Source organism: Nannobrachium achirus (genome assembly GCF_963921795.1).
Source record: "Nannobrachium achirus genome assembly, chromosome: 15".
Lineage (NCBI taxonomy): Eukaryota > Metazoa > Chordata > Actinopteri > Myctophiformes > Myctophidae > Nannobrachium > Nannobrachium achirus.
In genome coordinates, this window is record NC_137822.1 from 14,472,393 (window position 1) to 14,493,994 (window position 21,602).

At 43.2% G+C, this 21,602-nt stretch overlaps 1 protein-coding gene and 1 long non-coding RNA gene across 3 annotated transcripts in view; one reads left to right on the forward strand and one right to left on the reverse strand.

The window, feature by feature from the left end:
• LOC308299483 overlaps window positions 1-21,602 on the forward strand; it is a 711,129-nt gene that overhangs the window by 398,080 nt on the left and 291,447 nt on the right. The gene's annotated exons all lie outside the window — the stretch shown is intronic.
• The window catches only part of rgs3a (regulator of G protein signaling 3a), a gene marked incomplete at its 5' end in the record, with an annotated part of 265,534 nt that overhangs the window by 66,170 nt on the left and 177,762 nt on the right, over window positions 1-21,602 (reverse strand). The window contains 3 exons of one of the 2 annotated variants that reach the window (XM_080742558.1): window positions 18,593-18,934; window positions 19,437-19,806; window positions 20,096-20,397. In XM_080742558.1, the coding sequence (XP_080598684.1) occupies window positions 18,593-18,934; window positions 19,437-19,806; window positions 20,096-20,397 (1,014 nt within the window). Of the gene's footprint in view, window positions 1-18,592; window positions 18,935-19,436; window positions 19,829-20,095; window positions 20,398-21,602 lie in introns of both variants that reach the window. The other variant, XM_080742559.1, reaches the window with a different exon arrangement.

Genomic DNA, 21,602 nt, shown 5'->3' on the forward strand with positions numbered 1-21,602 from the left:
TTTCTTTCTTCAAAGTGTTAATATGAATGCTTTGCTTTAGGTGCTTGATACACACATCCCATCCTCATTCAAAATAGTGCCAGGTTTTAATTTTGCCTACAGTCTTGGATATCTGCAAACAATATCAAATATACATGACATCTTAATTAAATGATATGCATACGTGGCGGAGAGAGTCTCAGGCCCAGCCTTGAAGCCTCAAAGGTCTAGTATCTCCCTCCATAGATATAGCTCTTTGGAGCAATGGTTAAGATATTGGACTTTCGCGTGGGAGGCCCAGGTTCGAAGCCCGGGTGGGGCGGCACAATGGTGCTTTGTCCCGGATCGGTCTTCCCCATAGGAGGAGGTCTAAAGGGGGGTGAATGTGGCGGAGAGAGTCGCAGCCCCAGCCTTGAAGCCTCAAAAGTCTAGTATCTCCCTTGTTCCATAGGGATATCCCTTTGGAGCGATGGTTAAGATATTGGACTTCGCGTGCGAGGCCCGGGTTCGAACCCAGGGTTACACATAGACAAATGACCCTATCTTGTTCTATTTTGGCATGACATGTCATGCCAAAATACTATTTCATACCAAGATTTGATTCTAGACAACCTCAGGTTTCCAATGGAGCCAACCTTGCCATGCAGGTAAATGCCTAATGATTCAAAGATAGACAACATTTTGGTAAGGGATGAACGGCCATCACCAATTTCCAAATGGACAATCGAGCTTTCACCTCGATTTATGTGAACGGAAATGTGTGAAAGCCTTCCCTGTACTGACATGCCACATTTAGGACAATCCCATGCAGTGTTGGGTAAGAACCATGCCGTTTTTTAATCCAGTAAAATATGTAATAATGTATATCTGTTTTAGACCACATACATTAACTACTGTAGTGTCTTTATAGGGGCAACATAGCTGAATAGTTGGGGAGCCTGCCTGGGGAACCAGAGTCCCTGGTTTTCCCAGGTTCGATTCCAGGCAAGGGTAGCAATGTCGATGTGTGTGGAGGAAAATATCTATCTATCTATCTATCTAGACAACTGCACTGCATCTCACGTCAACACAATTAAAAGCACATTTCTAAAGCACATTTAACATGACCAGGTCACCCAAAGTGCTGTACAATTAAAAACAATAATAGAAAAGACATAACAATGCAATATAAATAGCATAGAATATCAAAATAAACAAAAGCAAAACATTAGCATCAGTAAAGGAAGATCGTGGACTGCCAGTCTCAGCTAAAGATCAGGCAGGTCTTTAATAAAGACTGCAGCTCTGATGTGTAGGGGCAAGCTATCACAGAGCCTGAGGGGTCCCAGGCTGTCCTGCATAGACCACAGTAGTGTATCTTTTGACCGCTGTACTACATCTATAGACCACTGTACTACATCTATAGACCACTGTACTACATCTATAGACCACTGTAATACATTTGTAGACCACTGTTGTGATCTGTAGACCATTCTAGTGCAACTGTGTGTTGTATTCTGTTTACCACATTAGTGCATCTGTAGACTACTCAAATGCATCTGTTGACCAACAGGGGTTGACACTAAGGTCTCAGAGGCACTTGCCCATCGGGCAAGTACAGGTCATTTTCTACTTGCCCGAAGGTAATGCCCACTTGCCCGAAAAGTATATCGTCCATTATAAAATGATGGGTACGATTTTAATTACCGCTCAATTTAACACTTATTTCTTTACTTTCTGGGGCTGTGCGATAAAATGTCATACCTCAATACACCTAAATCCAAATACTTTAGCTATGATTGAATATGTCTATGGTTTCACACTTGTTATTTTATTTTTTTAAATGTAGCAACAGTAAAAACAGCACATTATAGTAAATAGTGCTCTTATTTTACATTCCACAGACCAGAAGACACAGCGCACTGGCCACGTTCAGGTGTTTAGACAGATATCTGGTGTTGTGTTTATAGACATTTGTGTCGCCTCTCAAATGAGCACTTGCCCTGTCGGGCAACCTGAAAGCCAACTTCACCTGCCCTGACGTTTTATTTACCTGCCGGGGGCAGGTGGGCAAGCCTTAGTGTCAATGCCTGACCGATGTAGTGTCTGTAGATGTAGTACAGTGGTCAACAGATGCACTACTGTGATCTATGCAGGACAGCCTCTGGCCCCAAGGCTCTGTAACAGCTTGCCCCTACACATCAGAGCTGCCCAGTCGACTGATATTTTATCTTATATTAAAGACCTTCCTGGCAGTCCATGATTTTCCTTTACATGCTAATGTTTTGCTTTTGGTATTCATTGGTATTTTATGCTAGGCTAATGTCTATTTATACTGCATTGTTATGTTTTTTTTTACTGTACAGCATATGGATGACCTGGTCAATGTGGTCATGTTAAATGTGCTTTTAATTGAGTTGAGATGCAGTGCAGTGGTCTATATAGATAGATAGATACCTATTTTCCTCCACACAGATCAACATTGCTACCCTTGCCTGGAATCGAACCTGGGACAACCATTCAGCTATGCCGCCCCTGTAAAGAAAGTAGCCTACAGTAATTAATGTATGTGTTCATAAACAGATTTACAAAAGGCGTAAATTACATATTTGTACTGAATACAAAAAACTGCATGGTTCTTACCCAACACAGCATTAGATTGTCCTAAATTTGGCATGTCTGTACAGGGGAGGCCTTCACACGTTTCCATTCACATGAATCTACGCGAAAGCTCAAGGGTCCTTTTGAAAATTGGTGATGGCCGTTTATCCCTTGCCAAAATGTTGTCTATCTTTGAATCATTAGGCATTTACCCCCCCCCCCCCCCCCCCCTGCCAGACAAGGTAGCATGACAAGGTTGGTTCCATTGGAAACCTGAGGTTGTCTAGAATCAAATCTTGGCATGAAATGGTATTTTGGCATGACATGTCATGCCAAAATAAAACAAAATAGGGTAATTTGTCTATGCATCATTAATTAAGACATGTATATTTTAAATGTTTGCAGATATCCAAGACTGTAGGCAAAATTTAAACCTAGCACTATATTTTGAATTGGCGATGGGATATGTGTATCAAGCACCTAAAGCATTCATATGTATAACAATTAAAAAAAATGAAAAAATAAACATAAACTCCTTCATTTGTATTGGTAAATGTCCTCTGTCCCAATTCCGCCTATTGAATTGTCTGCATTTTAGGATTTATTTGAGTATTGATGATCCATAAATGTACAAAATTATGTCACTAGCCATCTCCCTCAATGCCTCATGCCAAAATGAAACAGACCACTTGGACATTTGTCTCAGAATAATGTATAGTTAAGACCTCATGTAAATCCGCCTATTGAATTGTCTGCATTTTAGCATTTATTTGAGCATTGATGATCCATACATGTACATATTATGTCACTAGCCATCTCCCTTAATGCCTCATGCCAAAATGAAACAGACAAATTGGACATTTGTCTCAGAATAATGTATAGTTAAGACCTTATGTAGATTTTACATTCTCTTTTTTGCATTTGTAAAGATTCACTATAGCAAACACTATGCCAGAATAAACATACATGTGTCAATATTTCAAGTGGGGAACATCAACATTTGTTTACTACACATCTTGAAGATTGTAAAAATGCAAATGTTAGAAAAAATATATCATTTGGGTGCATGGGGGAGGAGTTGTTGTGATCCAGTTTAGGCGAATTTTGACTTTTTTTGTGTTTATTTGGGTTTTAATGCACTAAACATGATGGAACCATGGCAAATCTTCATATCAATCAATTCATCTTGCAAAGACGAACATAACATGGGGTGAATGGTTTCTGTCGGATGTATGGTTCAGGAGCTATGTTGATTTAAAGTCATTCGTTTTCACAGCCAAAAATCCAGGACGGACACAACATATGGTTAAAAAAAACATATATGGGACAATAATTGGATCTGGGAACATCAAAATTCATTAACTAGACACCTTAAGGATTCTAAAAAGGTAGGTTAGAAAAATATATCTCTCGGGTGCGCGCGAGGCCTATCTTCCTACCAGACTATATAACTGGGTGCAGAATCAGCAAATCGACACTAGCAAATAAAAAGAGTGTGAAGGTTGTTCCGGTGTGTCACAGTAGCAGGACACAACAGCATCAAAAGAAGAACACACTGGATCAGCTCTGACACTAGTGTCTTTATTAACATTACTGAGGCTGATTGAGTGTTGATTTTGTCGACTAAAACTATGACAAAAAATGTTTGTCGACTGCGTTTTTTTCACTGTCGAAAACTAAATAAAAACTAAGCTGTGATGACTAAAACTAAGACTAAATATATTTGTCAACAAAATAAAAACTAGACTAAAATGTTGGGGAGGGACTAATGGAGAAGAGAGTCATTTTATGTTTGGTTGCTCTCCGGTGTTGCGTGCTGAAAATAGCAGATCTACAAGCTCACAACGCATCACGCTGCAACGCGTTGTGAGATTGTAGATCGGCTATTTTCAGCACGCAACCAAGTGTAAGATCAGTCATTACTATGCCATCAATGCCTGCCAAAATACATTTTAGTTCACTAAATCAACTGTAGATTTAGTCGCCTAAAATCTTATGATATTCAGTCAACTAAAACTAGAATAAAACTAAACCTTTTCAGGTGACTGAATTATGACTAACTAAATTACATTTTATTCAAAAGACTATGACTAAAACTAAATCAATTTGCTATCAAAAACAACACTGCCTGTACTAGATAAAAGACTGACGTTTTGTTGCTATACATCTTCCTCAGAGTCAAGTTCACTAGTGTTTAAAGAAGTTGTAAAAAATAAAACACATTCATGCGGAAGTGTCATCGTGAAAAATATACGTCTGTGAAAGATTACATAAAACATAACTTTTGTTTAATTGAAAGAAACACACAGTATGACTTTAAGCCTGATTTATACTTCATTGAGTGCCGGTGTTGCGTGCCAAAAATAGCCGATCTACAGTACAAGCTCGCAGTGACATTTTAACTCAAATGGATGAATTAACACTGACAGATGCCATGAACCAGTTCGAAAAAAAGAGAAAGCCATTAGAATGGAAGCAGATGTTTGTGTAGAGATTAAGTGTTCTGTTCCACTGTGTTCCTCACTGTCTCTCACCATGCAGCTACTACCTCTTACACTCGGCTAAAACCCAAGTGTTCAAGTTGCAAAAAAAAAAAAAAAAAAGAAACGTGCAATGCATTGTGAGCTTGCAGATGCGATGCAATGCGCTGTGACCTGGTAGATCAGTTATAATCTTTTGGGACATTTTCTATAAAACCTTTCAAAAATCGATGCCAAAATAGGCATCGATTAATAATTGATTATTTCATTGAATCCGTTAACTCGATGGATTACATTGATAGCTCTTGTACCCATAGTTAACACTGAGGGGAGTCCTCAGTGTTCAACCAGTTGTTAAACTGTCTCTTCTCTCACTGATTTCTCTCAGCCTCACTCACAACAACCCCTGTCGTTATGCTGTGCTGTCTGCAGAAAAGAGAAGCATTTACTGTACGTACTTTTGCTCATAACTTTCCATGTCTAATCAAGTATCACATGTGCACCGAATAGAATAGATGCATGTTGGGCCAAAGACAACAGTGCCACCGTCTCCACTGATGTTGCATAGAATGCAGTGGTACAGTTACATAATGTTACCATGGGTTGGACACATGATACCACTGCACTGTATACTCCTCTGTCATCACGCAGTCCATCACTCTGACTTCAATGTATGTCCACTCCGAGCGGACATACACACATCACACGTGCGCGTGAGTACATGCACGCACGCACACATGCACACACACACACACACGCACACTAGAGATATGAAAATGTCATATAACGATTAAATCGCGATTTACGATATTATCGTGATAATCAAATTCCATTATCCTGGGGTGGAACATTTGCCAAAAAATTGCCGATCTACAAGCTCACAATGCGTCGCGTTGCGCCGTGTTATGAGATTGTAGATTGTGTATTTTTTTGGCAAAGACATTTGATAGAGAGTGAAAAAAAGACTGTATCAAGTACGTATATTATAAGTACCGTTTACCTATTATATAGAGGGTTTAAGTGGTACCGGATATGCAGCTCGGCAAATAAAAGGTGAATTGATCCCAGTGCATGACGGAGCACAATATCACGATAAATTAAATCTCCACGATACGATTATCTTGAGTGTTTTTTAATCACGATAAACGATAATATCGCGTATCGTCCCATCCCTAACGCACACAAAGTAAAGATGTCGAATAAACGTTCATTGAATTCACATACCGGTACCTGCAGTTATCCAGGTGTCCATTCCATCACACTGTCTGTGTTACTGTGTGTGTGTGTGTGTGTGTGTGTGTGTGTGTGTGTGTGTGTGTGTGTGTGTGTGTGTGTGTGTGTGTGTGTGTGTGTGTGTGTGCGTGTGTGTGTGTGCGCGCGCGTGCGTGCGCTGTGTGCTTGCGTGTGTGTCTATAGCATCTGAATGCACAACTGTTAATGTATAATGAGTTGTGTCCAGGGGCCTGGGTTCATTTGCTTACATCCCATAAGCACAACACAACGCAGGAATGTAGGCCACCAAACTAAATAACAGTAAACATCATAAAAAGGCACTGAATATTTACACACATTTCAAACAACGTACAAAGAAGACAAACCCATAAACCACTAGGTTCTCTATGTGGGGCCCGGGGACCACCAGAGGTCCAAATGGACCCTTACAGCTCTGGGAGTGTATAACTGGTCCATAGTACACCCCCTGAATTACAGTAACTAACTACACACTGAGGATTTTACAGTAGGAAGATTAAAAATAACTTAAATTAAATAAAAATGATCCTATGGGGGTCCGTGAACTAATGCATATCAAACTGGGGGTCGTAATCTCCACTGTACAATCTGTGTTAAAGGAAAAGTCCTCCCTAAATCACTTCTGAACTAATTTTCCTACATATATTGATCCAAAAAGACTGGGGTCTATTAGGCAGAAAATGCCCCTGTTTCCCCAGCAGTTCTCATAGCATAGAGTGGAGTCGATAAGCATCTCGCTTTTACACTATTTGTTGTGGTCAAAAGTGTTTTTATTTTTCATGAATGTGGTACAAGTTGTCATTACAAACTCATTCATGTCATTGTTGTCCCACACAAGCCATCACGCTCTGCTAAACAGATGTTAGGCTTTTATGTGTTTTGCCAAGTCCCGGAAAAGATGCCCTGTGATTGGCCAGTACAGTCACTTTGATTGGCACTTGTGCCGAATGCTCACCCCAAAACATTATTTATGAGATTGTGGTGGCTTGTGTGCAACACATTCTCACCTCTAAAGCGTCATACAACCGACACGTTGTGAAGTACGAAGCGTCGGACGATAGACGCTTTGGGATTGCCTATACTGTTTCAAGGGTTGGACGCATTGGGTGGTCTAAGAAGAAAGGAAAAAAAAGTAGTTCCCGAAGCAGGATTCAATACTGCTCTGAAGGGCTTACCGGTTTACCAGCCACCCGTCGCTACCGCTCACGCCACTATAAACGACGGAGCCGCGCCGTCTCAGGCGCCGATGAACGCCGAGAGACGCCGCCGAGGGAGCAGTAGCGAACGGTGTGAACGGCGCATGAGCCGACTCAGCGGCGTTACCGAATTATGTGCCGTTATGGACAGAATAGTAAATTTTGACCAGGGGACTGCTTCTGCGTCCGAATACGGCTCAAAGAAGGGACTACGTTATCATCCACGTTGTCAAAGATAAAAGCACAAAAAAAAAGGAATTTCTCAGTCGTCTCGTTAGCTCAGTCGGTAGAGCATGATGACGCTAATCCAGAGACCCGGGTCGATTCCCCGTCACGGCCGTGAGTGTAAAATATTCCAGTAAACACATGTCGGCGTACTAAAACTCTCCGTGCTCGTCCGACCGTAGACACAGTAGACGTTCCAAAGCGTCGCACGGGTGAAGCAGAAAGCGAGTTGGGAATGCGTCGGGAGGGTGAAGCAGAGGAGGTGAACGGGTTGTTGTGTGGGACAACAAAGGCATGGATGTATTTGTAATGACAACTAGTAACACATTCATGAAAAAATCACACCCGTGTGAAGTGGAGCTGTGTGTGTGTGTGTGTGTGTGTGTGTGTGTGTGTGTGTGTGTGTGTGTGTGTGTGTGTGTGTGTGTGTGTGTGTGTGTGTGTGTGTGTGTGTGTGTGTGTGTGTGTGTGTGTGTGTGTGTGTGTGTGTGTGTGTGTGTGTGTGTGTGTGTGTGTGTGTGTGTGTGTGTGTGTGTGTGTGTGTGTGTGTGTGTGTGTGTGTGTGTGTGTGTGTGTGTGTGTGTGTGTGTGTGTGTGTGTGTGTGTGTGTGTGTGTGTGTGTGTGTGTGTGTGTGTGTGTGTGTGTGTGTGTGTGTGTGTGTGTGTGTGTGTGTGTGTGTGTGTGTGTGTGTGTGTGTGTGTGTGTACCGATTTTTGTGACATTTGAAGAAAATATGTAGGAAAAGGAGCAAAAAGTGTGTTTTGGAGAAAATTCAAGATGGCGGAAAATCTATCCTGGCGCAAATGGGCGTGGCCTATATGGGGAGATGCGTCTTGACCCAGGGAATCCAGGGAAAAAATAATTTTAATTTTCCGATCTACGGTTCAAGAGTTACGGGGCAAAACGTAAAGTGGGCCGTTATAGCGCCACCATGAGGCCGAGTGATGTAATTATTTTTCGATTCATTCTTAAAATCATTATGAATCTCCTCTCCGAGGTTTGAAACTGTAGCTCCTATGGTTTACGAGAGAAAAATACTTGAAAGTGATTTCTTGCATTGTCCCATTATAAGTCAATGGGGACAATTAAGCGTCGTTTTTTGCCGATTACGTCGGCATGGTAAGGCGGATCGGAACGAAAGGTAATAGAACACCATTCCCGGCCGAGCCGCACATTTTGATGTATATATTGCGCGAGTGGCGTAAATGGTGCGGCACTAGTTACGCGCCGAAGTCAGGCTACATACACACAGACAGACACACACACAGACAGACCCACACAGCCACGTATAGGGAGCTGCACACAGCTCCAAAAATAAAACACTTTTGACCACAACATTAGTGTCATAGCGATAGGCTTATAGGCTCAACTCTATGCCATGACAACTGCTGCGTTCTGCTGGGGAAACTGGACAGCAGGGGCATTTCTGCCTAATAGACCCCCCATGGACAGTCTTTTGGGATCAATATAAGTAGGAAAATGAGCCTAGAAGTGATTTAGGGAGGAGTTGTCCTTTAATTTAAGACAGGGAGTACAAATGGAAACAAAATGACCCATAATGGATCCGCTTGGTTCCCCACGTCACTCGCTGAAAATAGCAGACCTACAAGCTAGTGGATCTACTATTTTCGGCATAGTAGATTGACACGTTGTACAATGGGACTTTTATGTGCGCAAGAGAGGAAATTGCAACCTCTGCATAGTTAACCAAACATCTCCCGCTCAGCACAGCACCAAACGTGCCATTAACACGGTTCAAGGGCCATGCATGAGAATATAGTCACACACATTTCTTTTTTTAAATTGTACACATATGGGGTGCTACAGCAGTTATAAAAGTGTTCAAGGTTTCAAATGGTCATAACCCGGTGGGCATTGATCTTCTGATTAGCGCAATATAGGACTAGATGCGTCTGATTCTCAATTCCTAAATTGTAAATTGAAGATGCGAGGGCCGTGTAGTGGCCTAAAATGTAAAAAAAAACCAGTGTGATTAAAATAGCCTTAAGTTCCAGATTGCAGCTTAGCTGAGGGCAAACAGACAGGTATACAGTATGAGTGTGATGGATGTACGGAAAAGGAAAGAGGGGTTAAGGATTTGGATGGCATGAGAGGAAACATGAACGAGGAGGAGTTCAAATGGATTCAGCCGATAGTAGCAACACAGACGTCTAGTGGTTTAGTCTCCTGCAGTCCTTTAGGTCATGGTTCCCATCAAGCCGTGACGGAGGCACTCTAGCAGCAGTCTTTATTCACCACCACCTTCTTTTACGTCACTTTACCACGTACGATAGAGGCACAATGATCCTTTTATATTATTACAGTGCCAACGTTCCATGCCGTTTGATCTTTACACTGCAGATTGTGGATGCTAGGGTTTTTTTTTTTTTTTAGAACTAGGTCAAATGTAGGTCAGGACAAGGACAACTTATGTCATAGTCTTTTACTTGGACAGACTGATGAGCACCATTGACCATATTCCTACTGTATGTAAGTGCTTTTCTCTAGGTACTCTTAACATCTCTCTCTCTCTCTCTCTCTCTCTCTCTCTCTCTCTCTCTCTCTCTCTCTCTCTCTCTCTCTCTCTCTCTCTCGTGTAAATGTCCTAAGTGCATTTCTCTGGTCCTGCTTTCTGTCTGTCTCCGGCCATCTCTCCCTTGATGATAGACAACCAAAGGCATTACATAAAAGGGGGAAAAAGGCAGAGAGGACAAAGTAAACACTGGTTGGAGAGGAGAGGAGTGCAGCGGTATGTAAGTTGAACATTAGTGAACAGTCACAATGCATTGTGGGATGAGTCCACTATAGAGAGTATAATAATCACGATACATTCACACATCACTACAAAATAACGTAATCAAATGCACTACACAGTGATTGGCATTATGTTCTGCTTGATGGCCAGTCTTTATGCCATATTCGTTTTTTCATTCTTAAGTACTATTCAGTATTAATTTATGGCCACTGAGGAGTGATTTCTCACTACCCCGTGAAGATAAACAAAAGCCATTCAATGCTCTGAGCAACACACTTGTATGCCAACCTAAAAATGAATGACAAATTTCTAAGGGAGCGACCGGGGTGCATGTGAAGTGGGTGATTGGCCAACTGTCTCTCTATTCCCCTAGACTACTGGCAGTCTGCAAAAGCATTCAGACCCCAGACATAAGGCCCGACTATACTTGGTGTGTCCGCATAGCCGCGAGGGTTCCGCGGACTGCATGTAGTGCTGTTGCTGCAGACACGTTCAAGAGCAGGTGCATTGCACTGGCCATGGCTGTCGTGTTAGGTGGTCAGATGGGTGGGCCACGGACACTTTCAGGATTTTCAAGTGGACCCTGATCCAGAAAAGGTTGAGAATCACTGGTATACAGCGATGGTTCTCAACCTGTTATTTTGGGGGGGTCCCCAGATGATTAACTTAACATTGTTTCACTCACTCAACAGTAAACAAACCAACATAAAGTTTAATTGTGTAGACTAGACTGTATAGAGGGTATCACATTTCTAAACTGACAATTTAAGGACTTTTTAATACAGCTAAAATGACAAATTAAACATTGGCCAAATTGTCAAACATTAGAAACAGAAATGGTGAAAATAGTAGATCTACATGCTCACAACGCCTCGCAACGCGAGATCTGCTATTTTCACAATAGAACCGTGTCATGCAAAATGTAATGCCTCAACTCTCAGTGCTCGTCAGGGTGTGAGGGGTCCCCAGTTCTACCACTTTTTGTGGTCACATGTTCAGATACTGGATTCTGATTGGCTTAAAACAGTGGTAAATCGCCTCGTGCCACAACCCTGAAACAGTGGAAAATCAGCCAACAACCCACTCCCTCTCATGGTAAATGGCTTACTTTGAATATGGTTATTTTGGGGGTCGTGGCATGAAAAGGTTGAGAATCACTGGTATACAGTATCACAGTTTTTTTGAGTGGTGCTCCTGGAAGGAGCTAAGCTCCAACATCTGGCTTTGTTCGTTTGTCCAAATGCTTCACGGGACACGAAGCTTGGCCTACATCTTTGCACAAAGTTTGTTGTACGCCCAGGGTCACATTGGCATTGACCCTGGGCGTTATTTTTTTTACATTGCATTTAAAGGATTACTTCACCACTTTTCAACCTATCTTCATAGGTCCCCACTAATGTTAATAATAAATAAATAAAATAAGAAATCTACTCTGTCCAAGTCTCTTAGGAGAGCTGTGGGAAGTTCAGAAATCCATAGTCTTGTGACATCATCAATGGGGAATCCAAGCTAATAGAAAATGCAGGCTTTCTATTCCTGAAAAGTTGCAATGTTAAAGTGGAAGCTATTGTTCATTCACGCGATAATAAAAATCTAAAATATTAAAAAATATATATTGTTTAAAAAAATAATCTGTCAAACGATGATGTCACAAGACAAGACTATGGATTTCTGAACTTCCCACAGCTCTCCTAAGAGACTTGGACCAAGTAGAATTTTTGCTTGCAATTTTATTATGAACATTAGTGAGGACGTATTATATGAAGATAGGTTGAAAAGTGGCAAAGTCCTCCTTTAAGTATTCTTTTATAATGTGTTTCTTCTTGTCTTGTCATATCGCTCTGTCTTAATGTCTCAAGCACATGGAATTGCCTTGCTGTTGCAATGCTGCCACACAAATCAACTTTAATTTCCTAGTATGCAGGCAGGGCCACTGCCACAGCACTTGAAACTTTGCCAGTTCGGGTTCGGGTAACATAACTGGAATGAATCAAACTGTCATCCCTTCCAGCGGACGTCTGTTGGTGATGCTGCTGATGCGGAGGGCGCATGACTTTTGTCTGAGAAACGAGATTACGTCCGTCCGACGGACTGGAAATGAGCACCTGCGGTAATTGGGCTTTGTAAACATTGACCTTGGGAGGGCGTCGTAGAGGCGACGCATCGTACGTACGCATGGAGGCTCATTTGTGTATGGACGTGTTAACAAGCCTTTATTGGCCTTGTAAAGCTCACTGGGTCAAAAGTTATGCACACACATACACACACCCACCCACACACATCTTCTGTGACCTAGAGATGTCATGAGATTAGTGCACAGGGAGGAGAAGGAGATAGAGTCATTCTAAATAATGGAAACACAGGGCCCTAAGGAGCTGGGCCCATGACGCCAATAGGTAGTAAAATCACCCTTGAATCTGCCAAGACCAATAGGCTCCAGTTACTGCCTGCTGCATTCCTCTAGTCCGTCCTGCTCAGTGCTCACACACACACACACACACACACACACACACACACACACACACACACACACACACACACACACACACACACACACACACACACACACACACACACACACACACACACACACACACACACTGCCATTTAAGGCTTCTTTGCACATCGCTGACTGGCTTGGATGAAGACACAGATGAGGTGGAGTGGTGCGCCCTCTACTCTTGAGACAACGGAGTGAACTTAAGCCTTACTTTTGTCATATGATGGTGTCGTGCACCGACGATAGCGGTTACATAATAATAATAATAATCTAATAATAATCTCTTTTTTTTTGGCTACACTGGTTTTACTTACAGGAACTAATTAAGCCCCCACAAACTCAAACACAAACTTCCACCCGTACCCTCAGATCAGTAAACAGATTCCTCCCCTGGTACAAACCTATGCACCATGGAGGACCGGGCCTTCTATTCATGAAGGCCTTTTCGTGCAAAATTATCATCTATTTCCTTTTTCCTGTGCTTTTAAACCTTGCTAAGGTTATATTATTGATTAGGCTAGAATGTTTCTTTTGCAAGCACTCCGAGATTCCCTGTGAATGAAAAGTGCAATAAAAATAAAATGTCTTGACGGAGTACATGTATAAATTCTACAATTAACTCCTACTGGAGCAGCAATTCCCAACCTGTGGGCTGGGGCCCACTGGTGGGCCATGAGGGTATTGCAAGTGAGCCTACAAAATAATTGGCAAATGTGAAAGAAATCATGTTAGAAAAACAGCACGGTAACTTTGCTTTAAAACCTTGATTTTTTATTTCATAGTGATACCAAATAGGAACTTAAAGGTCTTATGACATTTTTATTTATATTCTTAGGCTTTATTTCATGTTTCCTGACCTCAATTAGGCCTACACCATTAAAAAAACTGACCTTTCAACATTCAGTGTTTTTTCTGTAATCTGTAGTTTTTTGAATAATTAGGCTGAATAGGCTCAGAAAGGTGAGTTCATTTGTCTCTGGACGTACGCATCATCATCCAGGGGAGGGTGTGGTTGTAGGGGATGGTGTATCACCTTTCCTGTTACTTTACATTGTGTTTGCATCGGTCCAATGCACCATTTACCATTTCTTTCAACTGATTTGTTGCTTATTTTGTGACTTAACTACACATTTTGTTATGAATTTCAATGCTATTGGCCCTGCTTGGCGGTTACTTGCACTTACACTGATACCTTGAACGGCCACCCAGAGTTTTATTGTTCTATGTGTTTTAGGTTATCACGTTTTTTTATCTTGTGTGTTTTTATGTCTTCTTTGTGACTCATGTCTGCCTCTGTTATGTCTTGCTGCAAACCAAATCGCCCTTCAGGGACAAACAAATAAAGGAACTTGAACTTGATTATTAGCATAAACATGCTCAGAAAATGCACGCGACCCACCCATGAGATCACATCACCAGGCAGACATTCGGCTGCAGAGTCAAATGGGCTGAAAAGATTTTCAAGTGGGCCCCGATCCAGAAAAGGATGGAAACCTCTGTCCTAGCATGCATGACTTTGACTATGCAGATTAGTATGTGTGCAGAACCTGCCACCAGAGTGCCCTTGTCACATATCGTCGTTGTCGGGGGAGAAAACCTTGTATGTCCAAAACCGTTCGTTTTGCATTTATCATTTTAAAAATGATTCAAACTAGTGAAAACAGACGATCTACAAGCACACAACGCCTCGCACTGCGAGGCGTTGTGTGCTTGTAGATCTGCGGTTTTCACTACTTTTGAGCGACAGTCTTATATGATGAAGCATGCAGGGCTTTACTTTATGAATAAAAAAACATACAAATTTGAAACCTGGAGATACAAGGTTTCTGTCCGACAGTGACGATATACTTCTCTGTACTTCCAAAAGTGTCAGAGCCAGCTGCGGGATGTCACCATACCCACCAGCCACCACAAACCTATCATAGTCCAACATGCAAATTGGCCACTCGCTGAAACCTGGTTTCGGTGGTGATGGTGGATTACCTTCCAAAAAGCGAGGCTTCTTACATTTGCATATTTTAATATTCATAGATCCAGAATGGATGTGCTGCCAGCCGTTTTCAGAGTTTTGGAAAACGATGTTACAACATATCAACCATAGAGTATTTTACATTCTTAAAAAGTATCTGGAGGGAGTAAATATTAACTCTAATTATTTTGTTTATGGCCTCTCTTCTGTAATCTGTACACAGTAAAATGATCCATTTGTAATTCTGAGAGTGCGTAAATGTAACCAAATTGACTATTAGAGCTCCCTTTATGGGTGCAAATGGATCGATTCAATTAACGCTGATGACTTTATTGTGTGCTCTCTTTCTCCATTAGTCCAAATCACTGTCTATATTTTATATTAAATAAGGCACATCTGCACTTACAGCAGTATAGTTTAATGACCTACCATGCAATGCACGTTTGTATTGAGCTATCCAGATCAAACTTGCTCTAAGGAGCAAGTATATTCGAATTTATGAAGATTTCATGTTGATCTTCTCTATCATTCATCTTCAACTTCTGCCGTTTGTTGCCAGCTTGTGTTGTACTGCATGTCATTATCCTATCCTATCCTATCCTATGTGCATGTAAACCACCAGGGATAATACAATTGCTGACTGATAGATTTGAGGCCGATTCTAAAGCCTTCCAAATCCTGAAAAAATTACAAAGAGAAATACGTTGCTATATCCACCTGTTTCCATGAGAATTTACAGTAGCATTATCTGCGGGACACTTCCGGTTAACAGCAGACATACAAGCTCACGTCGCGTTGCAGATGCGACCGTTGTGAACTTGTAGATCACACTCGGCTGCGGCGCCGGAAGCTGCCGCACACCTTCTGCGCAACGCACGATGGGATGTTGGAAAGTTGTGGATACTGTACGTTGTAACAACAACCCCAAAAGGGATGAAAGGTTACGCATATGGGGTTTCCGGTCTAAATGGGTGAAAGCAGCAGATCCTGTCATTGTGTAAACGCAAAAATAGCACTATAGAAATGTACAAATCATTTAAATGATTGACAATTCAATTAAGAATAACTAGCAGTTGACTGGCGATCAACAACCAACATTGCTATTCTAAAGAATGCATGGAATGCTATTCCCATTTTGACCACTTGGTGTCACACTGTCTTTGGAAACGAGCACAAATCAGCATCTGCACACAATCCAAGCACTGTCTTTTTTTGCTTGCAGGAGATGTAGAGCATCTTTCCTGTAAGTCATAGCAAGCATACAGTATATGACATAGCCTGCATGATATGTGGCCGTGTGAGATAATACAGAGGTGTCAAAGGAGCGCCAGTATGTCCAACCCTCAGCTTGTAGTACTGTGTGCCTGTGTGCGTGCAAGTGCATGTGGTGAGAAGGGGAGGAGATGAGGGTGAAGTGGATGTGGAAGCAGTGGTTCTCCCATAAAGCCCTATTCGCATGGGACTTGCATATTGCAAGGGGAACAAATCGTCGTTGTTGGGTGAAAACCTTGTATGTCCAAAACCGTTCGTTTTGCATTTATCATTTTAAAAATGATTTAAACCAGTGAAAACAGCCGATCTACAAGCACACAACGCCTCGCGCCGCGAGGCGTTGTGTGCTTGTAGATCTGCTGTTTTCACTATTTTTGTGCAACGGCCTTGTATGATGAAGCAGGGCTTTACTTTGCGAAAAAACATCCAAATTTGAAACTTGGAGATACGAGGTTTCTGCCCGACAGTGACGAAATGTTATTTGGAAATTGGCCCCCGATGTCCGTGTTCTGTGCTCTCGCACGGAATAAGATATCGGATGTCCTGTATTAAAAATTACAATGGTCACACCAGCAGCCAGGTTAGGGGCCCATGCACAGTCACATGATAGAATAGTACCCCAAAAAAACGTGCACACATGGGGCACTATACAGCAGTGTTACAGCAGTGTCTTACATTTCAAAAGGCCAATGTGTCATGCTATAATCACCATCTTTTTCCAAGAATAATTCACTGCCTTCGGTGGACGCCCCGGTCTGACAAAATTTTAATGCATAATACTGCGTATATAGGCCTACTCATGGGTTAGGGCAGTGGTTCTCAACCTGTGGGTCGGGACCCCCAGAGGGGTCCCCAAATTATTTTGGGGGGTCCCCAGATGATTAACTTAATGTGCAACATTGTTTTCTCACTCAACTGTAAACAAATCAACATAAAGTTTAAGTGTATAGAAGGTATCTATCTGCACATTTCTAAAATGACAATTTAAGGACTTTTGAAGGTCAAATTGTCAAATAGTAGAGGCAGAAATTGTGAAAATAGCAGATCTACATGCTCACAACGCCTCGAGGCGTTGTGAGCATGTAGATCTGCTATTTTCACAATAGAACCGTGTTATACAAAATGTCATTCCTTAACTCTTAGTGCTCGTCAGGGTAAGGGGGTCCCCAGTTAAAATACGATTATTTTGGGGGTCACGGCCTGAAAAGGTTGAGAACCACTGGGTTAAACAGACCCCATTCTGTTTATGGGGTCTTTAAGCTTGTTAGATGGATAACTACCATCTCACTATAGTATCTTTTGCCCTCCATGATGGATAATTAAACGTGTTCTTTCTGTGAATAGGTCGAAAGTAAAGTCCTAATGTAGACTAATGAAACCAAATGGACCTGTAAAGGATTTTTATAACACCGACTCTTATATGTCCATTGGGTCCCGGTTGAACACTCTCTGAGCTCACACTGAGGATTTTACAGTCCATCTTGAGTAGCGAGATGAGACAAATTTGCAGCCAAATCGCTGTCAAAACTCCAGCCTCCATAATTCTCGATTTGGAAAGAGGGTGAAAAAAGTCACAGAGAAAACATAAAACCTTCCCAAAACAAACGTTTACCCCAATCGACTGAGATGTCAGTTTGCACAAGACTAGAATTACAGTATCAGATGACCCCTGTGATTGCTGAAATATGACAGGTAAGGTAACAAACATGCCCTGGAACTTTTACTTTACGTTATATGTACATGTCCGATTAGCACACGAGTAAGATCACACACAATCAACCTCCGCAATTATCACAAATACAAATAGAAACTGTAAATGTGAGAGTGAAGGTCGACACAGAGAAGGACAGAGTGATAACCTCCAACTGAGATGTTTAACAGTGCTACACCAAACGGAGATACCGTGAGGTCACATTTCGTGGGGATCTCATTCTCCACTGCTGGCTCCAACAACAGCATTCTAGTGAAATGCTTTATGGCCTTTAATGCACAATAAAAGGCCACAATTTAAGTGTTCTCAAATGGAGTTGAATCGCTTGGATTCTGACATGCATTAACTGAACACAATAATGTGTGTGTGCGTGCGTGCATGCGTCTAATTTCTGTAGATGTATGTCATCAATGTGTAATGGACGAGGATAATGTAACCTTCTTCTGATCAGTGTTTGGATCTATCTGTATTGCGCTTTCTGTGCAAACAAAATAATTCAATTGTGTGTGTGTGTGTGTGTGTGTGTGTGTGTGTGTGTGTGTGTGTGTGTGTGTGTGTGTGTGTGCGTGCGTGCGTGCGTGCGTGCGTGCGTGTGTGCGTGCGTGCGTGCGCGTGCGTGCATGTTGTACGCAAGTGCGTGTGTGTGCACACATTCGTCTGTCTGTCTGCCTACCTTCCTCCCAGAGAACAGCACGCACAGCTGATGCATGGAGCCTCCGTTCTTGGTCAGCTCTTTCTTCAGGGTCTTGGGCGACGGGAGCGTCCAGCCGCCCTTGTGGTGGTGGTGGTGGTGGTGGTGCGCCTCCTGGCAGTTGATGGCGTTGTCGGAGGTGAAGCAGGGCGTGCGGGGGTCCTGCAGCAGGCTGCCCTCGCTGTGCGTGCGCCGGCGGAGCGAGTTCTGCACGCTCAGGCCGCCGGCGCCGTGCTTCTCGCAGGTGGCGCCCTCCACCATGCTGCGCCGCTTGCTGTCGCTGCGCTGCAGGTAGGCCTCGTCACTGTCCTCGTCGTCCTCCTCCTGCAATGTTGTCGAGTGTTTAGTTAGAGCAAGTGGTTCTCAAACCTTTTTAGGCTGTGACCCCCCAAAAAAACATATTTGAACTGGGGACCCCCACCCTGACAAGCACTTGGAATTGTATTTAATGTGACTCGGTTCCACAGATAAATATTGTGAAACTAGTGAGCAAGTAGATCGTCTATTTTCACAATTTCAGCCTCTAATCTTACAATAAATGCGAGAAGTCTCTGTGAGTGTGCGTGTATGTACTGTATGTATGTAATCTTTGGGTGGCCAAGATTCTAGTATTTGACAATTTGGCCAATTTTTAATTTGTCATTTTAGATTAGTAGTTAAATTAGTATTAAAAAGTCCCACTTTAAAGTGTCACTTTAGAAATGACCTTATATGTTCTTTTTTACAGTTGACTGAGAAAACAATGTTGCACATCATCTGGGGACCCCCCAAAATAATTTGGGGACCCACAGGTTGAGTACCACTGCTGTAGAGGAGAACACCATACCTCCTCGTCCTCCTCCTCGTCCTCCTCGGTCTCCTCCTCTTCCTCGTCGTATGCCTCCTCGTCGGTGTTGGTGGAGGAGAGGCCGTCGGCGCTGAAGGACCGGTCCAGGCGCAGCTCCGGGATGACGAAGGAGGAGGAGGAGGAGGAGGGAGGCGCGTTGGGGTCCGGCGGCTCCTCCGACGCCGCGTCCTCGTCCGTGGTCCCCGCCGGGTTCAGGTTCAGCTCCGCCCCCTCCTCCTCCTCCTCCGCCTCCTCCGCCTCTCCTGGCTCTCCCTCCTTCTCCACCTCCTCACTCCCGGCGTTCTGTAGATCCTCCTCTTCCATGTCCCCGTCGTCGTCAGTCTTCCCTTTCCCTTCCTCTCCTCCGTCCCTCCACATCTCCAAGTCGGTGCCTTAACAGATAGATACCTTTATTATCCCAAGGGGGAAAATCAGTCGCCCTGAGGCAGCACAGCAGTTTAAGGATATTTACAAAGTCACAGAGAAGTTTAACAGTGTACAGTAAAGAGCAAGGAACATCAAAGAAAGGGGACGAAGAATATATACATAAAGTGTAAACAGTCAACGCTCATAAGTGTAACAGTAAAGTGTAACCCTCCCTGGAAAGGTCCTTAGAGGTCAGAGTCAGTACAACAATAGTTCCAGTTAAATAAGGCTACAGTCGTCCTAGGTAAGGAAGGTAGTCCTTGCCTTCTTCCATGCTCCTGCAGTCCTCGCCCTCGGTGGAAGGAGGCGGCGTCGGGGGCACCTTGTGGCGCTCCTCGGACCCCAAGGATCCTCCCAGGGGGCTGTAGACCTCCTCCAGCTCCGACGGGTGGGGGCTGCCGAGGGTGGGCGGCTCCGAGGGGCTGGAGGGGTACAGGCTGCTCTCCTCGCCCTCCGAGCTCCGTGGGGGCAGGTGGAGACCGCCCACGCCTCCGCCCAGCTCGCAAGAGGAGGCATCCACCTTAGGCTCCAGCATCTGCAGGGAGTACAAGAAGAGGAGATGATTGTTATTTCCACGAGCGCAACTATTATCAGGGGTGTTGCACCAAATTCTGGGCCCTGGGTACTTTAACTATTGAAAAATAGCAGATATACAAGCTCACAGCGCGGCACTCGATCTTCTATTTTTGTGCTTTGAATATTTCAAATCCTACGTTTAAAAAAAAAATAGAACCTCTGTTCGAAGTGGAGCTGTGTGTGTGTGTGTGAGTGTGTGGGTGTGGGTGTCTGGCCTGGCCTGAACAACAGCGCCCTCGTGTGGTCACAAAAGGTCCTGTAGGCTACAGACAGACAGACAGACAGACAGACAGACACGCAGACATACCCACACACACGGCCACGTATAGGGAGCTTGTGTTCCACACAGCTCCAAAAACTATGTTTCTATGTCAGTGCACGGTGCTCAAACCTTTTCATGTGAAGGACCCCCAAAATGATATGTATTTGGCCACGGAACCCCATCTCAAAATATTTCGTTCCAGGGACCCACCAGAAGCAAAATTTGAGTTACAAACGTTTAAAAAATACATATAATCATAGATTTGCACATGTTTTCACAACTTTTCAAAAATAGTAGATTTACAAGCTCGCAGCGAGGCATCCGGTGCCGCACTGTAAGCTTGTATATCTGCTATTGTTCAATAGCTTAAGTATAAAATAATTCCAGGCCCCTCCACCTTGGGCCCTAGTAACTCAGTCCCACTTCCACCCACCCTACCTTTTATTATACAACCGCACAAAAACTGCATGCTCTCTTGGTCTGGCACAGACTGATAACATGGATGGGCCGGTCATTTTCTGATTTCTCCCCCTCACTCCCTATGTGTCGAAGTCTGATACCGCGGAGGAACGTGTGAGTGAATCCATGTTATCAGTCTGGCTAATACCCGACCAAAAGAGCATCACCACAGTTAACAACAGTTAACAGGTTTAAGGAGATACTGTAATGTAAAGTAGGTTAGACAATTAATGTGGACAATGTTTTGGCATGGATAGGGGCATCTGTGCCAGAGATAAGAGTAGGGCCAAAAGTGTGACGTGATGTGACGGACAGACGAACTGACTGACTGACTGACTGACTGACTGACAGACAGCCGGTGGAGCTTTTCATAGTAACTTGCGACCTTACGGTCGCAACAAGCTATTTTCAAAAGCAAGCAAGTACACCAGCTAGAAGTAGGT